The following is an 11,182-nucleotide window of genomic DNA, read 5'->3' as shown; positions in this document are numbered from 1 at the left end:
TGTCCGGATCTGATATAGAAATGTTTAAAATAAGGCAACATTATAACTTCGACTATCATAGACTAAGATGCACATGTAAAAGATACAGATCACAAAAATAACTTATCAATATCAAATTTGGAAGAAAATCCTCATTACTTTTAAGTATACTTTACTGGCTAGTAAGGGTGTATAAGAGGCATCATTATTTTGCTTTACACTGGCATTAATAAAACAGCTTTGTATCGAATATAGACGCAGTTTATGCGATGTTTAATTCAACTTAATAAGTTGTGTAATATATGATATGAATGAAACCAACAAATACACTGAAGATATTCGTCCATTAAAAACTTCAAACTTTTCAATGACTTATCCCCACAACAGGTGCGCGTTCATAAAGCAGACAGCACTTCCTGAAGGCGTGACGATAGGTAAGGATTTCTATGCCTCTTTGTTTTTGTTTGTTAAAGACTGAAAACAACAACGTTCTGTGCTTTTGCTGTGTTATTGATTGCGTGTTCTAAATACAAAATCAATCAATCGACCGCCCTAATTAAATTACTCAGATCACGCACGAGTTATGTAATTTGCAAGGCAATTTGTAAACACTTTCCGCACGCGCTCAGTGGCGCATTCGTACAGATGCACGCTGGCAGCACACATACTTCACAAGTCGATGTTTGAAGTATTTATAAGTTTCTGATTTTGTCTCTTAATTACTGTAAATAGCAATAGTGTCCATATTTTACCTGGACCAAAGACAGGCCCTAAAAGGTTAATGATCGTATGCCCTTATACTTGTTGATTAATTACACAGGCGTCTAGCCTGATGCAGACGCCTGTGAATATTATCATAATACTATCTAACTGCCTGTCAAAAACAATAAATGGCGAATAAAAGGAATTTAGATGATATGAAATGGAAATATTAATTGTTGGGGGGAAAAGATATGCCAGCACACTTGATCATATAGTTGCCACGAGTTAATTCCCTTCCCATGTAAGACAGTGACAGTGACTTTCCCAGGCATGGCATTTTTAAAGACATTTATCTATGACAACTTTCTGGCATAGGATTACAAAATCCTGACACCAAACTGAAACACAATCTCTTCTGGTAACTATTTTAATTTAAAAAGTTCATTGAAACAGCACTTTTAAAAGTTAATGTATTATCTGCTCTGAAATCATATTTTCCCATTTTAGATTATCCAAATGATTATTTTCTTAACTTGTGAAAAAATATATAAATAAATAAAAACAAAAATACTCTTGTATTCTTTGGCTGCAGTTAGCTAGGTTTTTTTACCCATTTCATTCAGATATGTGTATTTCAAATAAAAAGATGATTTCAGATATCTCTATATTCCTGACATACATTTATACAATATAATGAATAAGAGATATCTGTATTCAGATATCTATTTGAAAAAAAAAGAATATCTGTAAAAAAGACAGGAATCCTAATCAAATGGATAAACATTTTACATAAATGTCTTGCCATATTTGCAATAGATAAATCTTTATTTCATATTTAATATAAAAATAGAGATATCTTTTATGAAGCCAGGGTCATGTTAACTTCAGCATAGCTGCCACAATCATAGTTTTCCAGAACAACATATATTCTATAATTTCCTCTTAAGTTATATCAGTGGTATTCAGCTAAAATGTCACTGAAAGGATCCAGGAGAAATTCCTGACTTAGTGTTGTTAATTTCTGGGTGAATGAAAAATTTGAAAATTACATTTTATAAATTTCTCCAGTTCCACCTGTGGAATTAAGTTGAAACTTGCCAGGAATGGTTCAGAGGGTGGTCCTGATAAAGTCTTTTTATCTTTCCTTAACTGGTCCAATTTCCAACATGGTTGATATGACTGCCAGTTTTTTTATAACATGATTGCACAATCACAGCTTTAATTGTTAAGAACACACAATTATATAAAGATGAAACCTACTTTAAGGAATCATCCCAAGATAGTCCTAACCAATTGTGTTGTTATTTCTCAGGACAATCAACATACATGATTACACAATAGTTCTCTGTACCACTATCCATGAGTGTTACTGAGTAATGTACACTTCATTTATTACATTAGTACTATAGGGTCTTTATATAGTCCGATGACTGTTAAGGCCCATGGGGCTCTTGTTTAAAACAATGATATCTGTATTTTAAATGAATGTGCACTAATGCTATTAACATTGAATTAAAGATATCTCTATTTATCTGCTTTGAGGGGCCGCGGTGGCCGAGTGGTTAAGGTGTCTCGACACTTTAACACTAGCCCTCCACCTCTGGGTTGCGAGTTCGAAACCTACGTGGGGCAGTTGCCAGGTACTGACCGTAGGCCGGTGGTTTTTCTCCGGGTACTCCGGCTTTCCTCCACCTTTAAAACCTGGCACGTCCTTAAATGACCCTGGCTGTTAATAGGACGTTAAACAAAAAACAAACAAACAAAATCTCTATTTAAAATAAAGACATCTAAATTGATTAGGTAAAAAAAGACCCCAAAGCATGCCATATTTCTAGAAAGTTTGTAGATTACTGAGCTTATTAAGTTTACTTCTTATCAACATATCTAAAAAGTAAGTCACTCTGGATATCTTCAGTTTCTTAATATGATTAGGATTTGACATATTTTATTTTTTCACTTTCAGATTCATCTGAAAATGGGATACACAATTGAAAGTATTCATAAATTTCTGGTGACAACCACCTCACTATGGTCTTTTCCATTGTTCTGTGCATACCTCATCATGATTATGCTGTCACCAATGTACCAAAGAGTTACTTCCCCTCTGCAAATGAGACCAGTAAGTACAGTGCATACAGGATAGTACAACACTACAAACATGTGCCCTTACCTCATGTGCTTTAGTCCAGGTTATATAACCTATGCCATGTTCCAACGCCCAATGTCTTTTACCCTATTAATTGACAATTAGGTAAAAGTTCAAAAAATCATTTTACAGCTGAATTAAGAGATTTGGCTTTGATATGGTGTGGAACATCCCAGTAAAAATTGAATTCATTAAGTCCCCCACAGAGAACCAGGGTTAGTTTTGTGTTGTGTCCATCCATCCTTCCACACTTTATCTTGTTCAGGCTCTATCTTCTACATTTACTGTTACTGGAACTTCATCTTTAAGGGTTAATTGGGTTCACCAAGGCGAGGCAGTGTGTCACGCTTGACGTACATTTTGACCTTTGACATGTATCAAACAAAAACTTGTGGGGCTGTATCTCCTACATACATGGGGCATAGTTCACTTACCTTCCACTTCTGATATTACCCACTGATATAAATGATATTCCAATACCACCAAAATGCAATTGTTGAATGTGGTGTGTCTGTCAAACGTTCAGTGGCTGTATGTAGAATTATTTCCTACTTGAATTCATCATCTGTAAATTCTTGGGACATAATTTTTAGTTTCACATCCGATGGGGGAGGGGGGGGGGGGGGATGTAATTCGCCAAGTTGTCCATTTTGTATCAAACAGCTTATCTTTCATGAGGGCTGAGGAACAAAACCCAGACTGATTTTTTTGTCCTTTCAAAATCACTTCAGATCAAGGTTATGTTATCAATTCTTAAGATAATATCAAATAACCCTATCTTAATAGATACAATTGTTGTTCAACATCCTATTTAGGATGGTTTGTGTTTCTCATGGAAGCTGAGACCACATACTGTCTGGTGCTGATGTGGTAATGACCTTCAACAAGACATTTTACCCTAGTTCCTCTGGATAGCATGCAATGGGCCTCTTGTATGCTGTTCAGTGAGGTGGCCACCATCTAGTACAAGAATACTCCACCTCAAAATGACCCTGGATGTCGATTAATCCAACAAACAATTAAATGCAAACAGAACAACAAACTTGTCCTCCTTTTCTATTTTGTCAGCTATATCAGGAATTTAAACAGTAAAACCATACATAGAATGACAGATATGCCTGCTGCTATTTATTGCATAGCCCTAACATGATTCTTTGTCTTATTTTTCAAGATCCTGATTATCCACAATTTTGCCTGTAGTGCTGCCAGTCTGTACTCCATGCTGGGGTTACTGTATGGCCTGTCTCAGAGTGATTCAACATTCCAGAAAGGCCCCTCTGAGTTGATGATACCTTTCTTCAGGATTTATTGGATAACTAAACTTGTTGAGCTCCTAGACACTGTCTTCATGATGCTACGCCACCGTCGACGACAGATCAGCTTCCTGCATGTGTACCACCACTGCTCCATGTTGCTGCTGAGCGATGTCACATACAACATGTATCCCTGGCCTTGTATAGCATTCTACTTCGCTATCAACTGCTTTGTGCACATCATACTCTACCTTTACTACGGTCTCAGTGCCTCATTCCCAGACAAGTCTTTCCCTTGGAAGAAACATATCACACAATTGCAGCTTCTACAGTTTTTTATAGGATTCATTCATGCAACTATTGGGTATCTGTATTATGGTTTCTGTATCTATGGTATATTTTACGGAGTGTCTATGACAGTTCTATTTTCAAACTTTTATTATATAGCATACATAAAGGGAAAAAATCCTACAAAATTACACAAGTCTTAGGCACATTATAGAGACTGGGGTACCAGCATTTTTCTGCTCATGTAAAAAAATTAACAGTTTATAACTAGATACTCATAAACCCTATACATGTAGCAAAGATTACACATGTATTTTTTATGAATCAGAGATGAGATTATTTCTTTGTTTTTATCAATTCTAAGTTATTCAAAAGCATGGCCTCTGTTGCTTGTTTGTAAACTTTTTATTTGATAATAAAAGCAATATTATTACAAGGTAGTCTAGACCAGATCAATAGGATTTGACAATTTAATTTCTTTTAAAATTAAACATTGATGGTTAATTACATGAGAGCACAAAGTGCATGGCCCACTGGGATCAGAGGGCTGTAATCCAATATTCCAATTAACATTTTGAGTGCTTTTTGAGTGGAGTGATTTTAACCAAAAATGATTTGATGTTGTGTATCCTTGGTTGAGGGAATTAGTGCGCAGAAGATAGAGTACATGTATAAAGGTTTAGGGCCAAGTAATGTAAATAGGACAGAGTAAAGCCCAAAAGGGTTTGAGGCATATTGTAGGAAAGGCTATACATTTAAGATTTAACTTCACTAACTATACATAGAGGATAACTTCAATAGCTCACATGGCAAAAAGTACCGGTGAGCTTATGGTATGGTGCAAGAGTGGGCATCCGTTTTCCAGCTTTCGTCCGTCCATCAGCTTTTGACTTCTTCTAGAAAACTAAAAGAAACTGAGAACTGATATTTGGCCAAGAGGTACATGTGGAAGAATAGCTTTGACCTGTTTTTAAGGTCGCAGGGGTCAAATATGTTTAAAACTTCAAGAATCTTCTTAAGTTCCATTAGGCCCAGAGGCCTGATATTTGCCAGCAGGTACCTAGGGAACACTGTTATAAAGGTTCATCATATAAATTACCTTGATCTGTTTTCAAGGTTACAAAGGCCAAAAAGATATATCCATTTGTGAATCTTCTTCTCAAGTTCTACCCTGGGCAGTCATCTTTTTGCAATAGGTTGCTGCTATGGACTGATATGGAATTTTCTTATATGTGTAATACTTTGCCAGCAGGCAACAAGGATCGAGTGCTATGAAGATTCAGCATGCGAATGACCTTGGCCTATTTTCAAGGTCATCATTGTGAAATATGAAATATGTGACCATGTACACTATGTGTACTATATGGAATCAACAACATGCTTCCCATCACACTTCACATGGCTTTATGTAATGGGTTTCTCATTGTTTATGTTTAATTTAACAAAAATACCCAACAGAGGTAATTTTTGGTATTCAATACCATTAACTGACTTGGACAATGTATTTATGCCAAACCCTACATTATGATCCACCAATGCATCAGTGGATCATATCACTTCTGTTAGAAACAAAATATACCACTTTCCTTAACATCACTAACATAATTATTATGGTGAACACGAAAATTGGAAATAGTAATTTTGCTGTAATTCCTAACTTAATTGCCATGTGAGCGATTCAGGCCCTCTTGTTTTCTATTACTGTTCTTTTCAATTTTTTGATATACATGTGCCATAAGATGCAAGGAAATACTATGTCAGTTATTTAGGTCCATAGCTTTTACAAGCAGTCAATATCTATTTGATGTGATGGCATAATTATCTCATTCCCAGTATTATACCTCAGGATTATGTTGTTTCAAGATATAAATAAAATATTTATGTATTTTCACATTTTTCACTTTCTCAGAACTGCTTTATTTATGTATCTTAAGAGGCCTAATCCATATAAAACACTGTTAGTACCAATTTTTCACATGAAATATATTTTTTGTAATACAAGCTATGATTGGACCATTGATATGTTCTATATTTGTATGTGTTCAACACAACATGCTATTGAATACCTTCATTTCATTGGAATCATATTGATATGACTCCAAATAAAGTTCACAGACAAATTCATTTTTGTCTCATATCACTTGTTATCACTTTAGCCCTACTTGACAAGTAGTTTTTGAAGGAAAATGTAAAGATAAATGATTTGCAGTGGGATAAACTGAATGATTTAATCTTCAAATAGATATTACTGTGAGTGTGATATTCAGTACCAATATTTGTTATTGTTATGTGATGAATTGAATTGTTATTATTTTAGTTACACTAATTAAGTAAGTAAATTTTAAGTGTCTCAGTATCCAAGTACATACAGTAATACCCATGTATAATGTTTCCATGAACTTTGAAACCACTCTTTATGTTTTTTTGCTTAATACTCAGGGCAATTTTTAGCAAGTCCTATAATTTGAATATTATGATAGCCAGATACTTACCTTTTTGTAAAATAACATTTCAGACATGTAGCTTTTTTTGTTAATCTCTTGTTTTACTTTTCACACAATGGCTTTGGGACGGTTTGCTGAAGTAGTAAACTGATATCGTTCATTTGAGTTATGCTTGAATTGTGGTGAAGTTTTCCTTAAAATTCAGCAGTGCATTATATAAAGGGGATATCAATCAAACCATTTCTGTTGAAATAAAAACTTAAAAAAACAGATCTACAAAAATTTTGATTTTAATGATAGATTTTATGATGTGTTATGTAGGAGATAATGAGTTTTGTCCATATTTTCTTTTAAAGTTTGGTGTGACCCACTCGACAGAGGTAGCTTGTGGTTATGTTCAAAATCCACATTGATGACATATTCTATGTTTTATGATCGTTAGAATTCCACATTATTTAATAAACCTAAAACAATCATCAAAATCATATGATATTTTAGTAATGATAACTACAATGTATGTTGATATGCAAACTTGCCTTTCAATTGAAACCTAACATGATGATATGAAATGTGTTAGTTGTGACCATACAGTTAATCAATTGTTCTTCAATTTCCTATTTTCACTGGAAATCATTGATAGCTATACATGTACTAACAGGGAGGAGTTATGAGTCATGGATTATACATGTACTAATAGGAATTATGAACTCTGGATTATACATGTAGTAATAGGGAGAATTTATGAGCCCTGGATTATACATGTACTAATAGGGAGGAGTTATGAGCCCCGGATTATACATGTACTAATAGGGAGGAGTTATGAACCCTGGATTATACATGTACTAACAGGGAGAAGTTATGAGCCCCGGATTATACATGTACTAACAGGGAGGAGTTATGAACCCTGGATTATACATGTACTAATAGGGAGGAGTTATGAACCCTGGATTATACATGTACTAACAGGGAGGAGTTATGAACCCTGGATTATACATGTACTAACAGGGAGGAGTTATGAACCCTGGATTATACATGTACTAATAGGGAGGAGTTATGAACCCTGGATTATACATGTACTAACAGGGAGGAGTTATGAACCCTGGATTATACATGTACTAACAGGGAGGAGTTATGAGCTCTGGATTATACATGTACTAACAGGGAGGAGTTATTAGCTCTGGATTATACATGTACTAACAGGGAGGAGTTATGAGCTCTGGATTATACATGTACTAATAGGAAGGAGTTATGCCAGGGCTCATACTAGCATTAAGCTAAATGTAAATTCTGACAAGACAGAGCAGGTAAGGTGGCCTGTAATCAAAACTTTTGCAACTCATATGTTTTGCTCCATTTTGTGTCAGTTTTAGAACTTTAGGTTACTATATAGATAAGGGACTTCAAAAATATTCAATGTGAGGCAAAATTGCATTGACTTTTTGTGGTCATGCTATCTGCAATCTGAATGTTCTGTTCCATGTGCCTTTATTTCAAAATACAATGTATAACGAAATATGCAATTTATAGTGTAAAAAATTGTTGTTTTAAAACAACTCCTTATTATAATAAACATGGAGCTCAACCTTTTATCTCACCATTGATGACATTCTTATTAGTCTTAAGTTACTACTGAAGCTCACCAGGCTGTAGGGGGCTCATAAAGGCATCAACAGAGGGTGTAGTAACCATGGGGAAAGAAGGATGGGGCCCTGTTTGGAGGTAAATATTGTTAATCTTTGGAGTCTGATTCCTTATTATGTAGTAAGGAGACTCTAACAAGATTGGGTTTAGGTTCTTTTTTATGCTTACATGACTAGTTGAGCCAGTTAGGCTTACAGGACTAGTTGAACTAGTTAGGCTTAGTCCCTTGTGATAGTCCAGGTGAGACAGACACTCTTGTCCCTTGTGATTATCCAGGTGAGACAGACACTCTTGTCCCTTGTGATTATCCAGGTGAGACAGCCACTCTTGTCCCTTGTGATTATCCAGGTGAGACAGCCACTCTTGTCCCTTGTGATAGTCCAGGTGAGACGGACACTCTTGTCCCTTGTGATTATCCAGGTGAGACAGTCACTCTTGTCCCTTGTGAATATCCAGGTGAGACAGACACTCTTGTCCCTTGTGATTATCCAGGTGAGACAGCCACTCTTGTCCCTTGTGATTATCCAGGTGAGACAGCCACTCTTGTCCCTTGTGAATATCCAGGTGAGACAGACACTCTTGTCCCTTGTGATTATCCAGGTGAGACAGACACTCTTGTCCCTTGTGATTATCCAGGTGAGACAGACACTCAGCACTTGTGAATATCCAAGTGAGACAGCCACTCTTGTCCCTTGTGATAGTCCAGGTGAGACAGCCACTCTTGTCCCTTGTGATAGTCCAGGTGAGACGGACACTCTTGTCCCTTGTGATTATCCAGGTGAGACAGTCACTCTTGTCCCTTGTGAATATCCAGATGAGACAGCCACTCTTGCCCCTTAATTGATTTTATATAAAACAGTGCCTTGAATCTGTAACAGGCTGAACAGTTGATTTGGCAACATTGTGCAATTACATCAGTTTCAGTTACTGAATCATTTTGCTAGGTTAAAATTAGAAATGTTACATTCTGATTCATTTATATCAATTTTCATAATGGAATATGTTGCTGGCGATACTTATTATTGTTACAGAATGTTCAGCATTTGACTTTTCTGGAAAAAAGAGGCTTCGAGATATAACAGAAATTTTACCCAGACCTGTAAGGTTACCTGCTTACTACACAATGTATGTATATGACAAAAGATTTATAGAATTTACAAAACATTAGACAACTAAGTCAAACTATATTCAACTGAACGATTACTGTGACTTAAATATTGTACGTGTAACTGAATTGTCCATCTACTAATGTACATCTACATCTACATTGGTACAGTAATAGTATCAATACTATCAGTCTGAGGTTACATTTCCATATACCAGGATACTTCTAGATTTATAGGCCAAGTCTGCTGTCTAACCCATTTGTATAAATGTTATACAATAAAATATGATGAAATGAAATACTTCTAGATTTAAAGTGATTTACAAAGCACTGAAAGACGCAAGTATTTAATTAGGTAATATGTATATTTCTATGTATATGTCTATGTATGTGTCAAAATAAAAGATGTTAGTTTGATTTTAATTTGTTATTTATTGTCATTAGTAACAGCTTGCTTATAGTCGTTTAATTCAGAAAGTGCTAAAAGATGCATAATGTGTACCATGTATTTGTCAAAATAAACAAGAGGCCAAAGGACCTGCATCACTCAGCTGATTTTAATCCAATTTTGCAGTTGATCAGTCATTTGAGTGGATGATAGATTTATTACCACTTTATTCAACTATAAGAGTAGGCTAGGTTTATTCATTTAGACAAATTGTGTATCCCTTCATCCCAGCTTACTACTGGTATTGGCCCAGTATCATGTATCTACCTCACGGTTATTGAAAAGAAGTTGTTTTAAAGATTTAGAGCACATATGACCCCTGTAACCTAGAAAGTAGGTCAAGGTCATTCATTTGATAAAAATTTGGTAGCCTGCAGATCCTCTTGGCTATAGAGAAGTTGAAGTTGGTGCTGGATGAATGAACAAGATAGACACAGATGGACGGTAGTGGCACCACAGCATACACAACTAGCCCTTTAGGCAGGGGAGCTAAAAATTGTATAAACAATTATTCTGATCCTCCAAGGGCATTAAGGGCAGGGCTCAATAGAGGAAATAAAGGTTAATCCTTTAAGTCACTACTAGTCATGAAAGAGCGAATGGATTTTGACCCCATTTGATCTGAAGTAGGCTGGGAGAAGGGAAACAATTTTTGTATAAGTGGTGACTCTGATCCAGCTGGGGCAGGGCCCAAGAGGTGAAATGGAGAAAATTCCTTTAAATTGCTACTAATGTTTTCCATTTGAAACTAAAATATTCAGGTGATCCGAGCAATGGTGATGTACAATGATATAATCTAACAAAGGCCAATGGGCTTGCATCGCTGACCCGTTATTCACTGCATTTATAACGCACCTGCCATGAAATTGGGGACATATAGTGTTGCCCATGTCCGTTCCATCCTGTTCCATCCCGATGCAATGTAACTAGCTAATCTCAGGAACAGCCTATGTGATCCTCACCAATCTTTGTATACATAATAAGTATGATGTCTTATTTTTCACCTCACTCTTTTTTTCACCAAGCAAGCCTCCAAGGGGGCCTCCACAGCCTCCAATCAGCATATTGCCATATAAAGTTGCCAAAATAAAATTGTCCTGTCCCATCACAATTCAATTTTAACATCTAGCAAGTATGAGTACACTTCTGACATTATTGTCTTTTAGGATTCAAAGG

At 35.8% G+C, this 11,182-nt stretch overlaps 1 protein-coding gene and 1 long non-coding RNA gene across 3 annotated transcripts; both read left to right on the top strand.

The window, feature by feature from the left end:
* The first annotated feature begins 206 nt into the window (after window positions 1–206).
* Window positions 207–7,072, top strand: LOC117326174 (elongation of very long chain fatty acids protein 5-like). The gene is made up of 3 exons (XM_033882817.1): window positions 207–413; window positions 2,645–2,800; window positions 3,999–7,072. Exons 2-3 carry the CDS (start codon window positions 2,657–2,659, stop codon window positions 4,569–4,571), a joined length of 717 nt encoding a protein of 238 aa, XP_033738708.1. The 5' UTR covers window positions 207–413; window positions 2,645–2,656; the 3' UTR covers window positions 4,572–7,072.
* Window positions 7,073–7,939: 867 nt separating this feature from the next.
* LOC117326166 lies at window positions 7,940–9,973 on the top strand. 2 transcript variants are annotated; one of them, XR_004532437.1, is made up of 2 exons: window positions 7,940–9,089; window positions 9,232–9,973. It is a non-coding gene; the product is annotated as an uncharacterized LOC117326166 (long non-coding RNA). The 2 variants fall into 2 exon arrangements; XR_004532434.1 differs by having other exon boundaries at window positions 9,160–9,973.
* Window positions 9,974–11,182: the final 1,209 nt, after the last annotated feature.

This window comes from Pecten maximus, chromosome 1 (genome assembly GCF_902652985.1).
Source record: "Pecten maximus chromosome 1, xPecMax1.1, whole genome shotgun sequence".
Lineage (NCBI taxonomy): Eukaryota > Metazoa > Mollusca > Bivalvia > Pectinida > Pectinidae > Pecten > Pecten maximus.
This window is presented reverse-complemented; position numbering and strand designations above follow the sequence as displayed.

Coding starts and splice junctions, on each gene's coding strand:
- LOC117326174 (XM_033882817.1), top strand. CDS start 2,657: ATGGGATACACAATTGAAAGTATTCATAAATTTCTGGTGACAACCACC. Junction 2,801..3,998: donor CCCCTCTGCAAATGAGACCA/GTAAGTACAGTG, acceptor TTATTTTTCAAG/ATCCTGATTATCCACAATTT.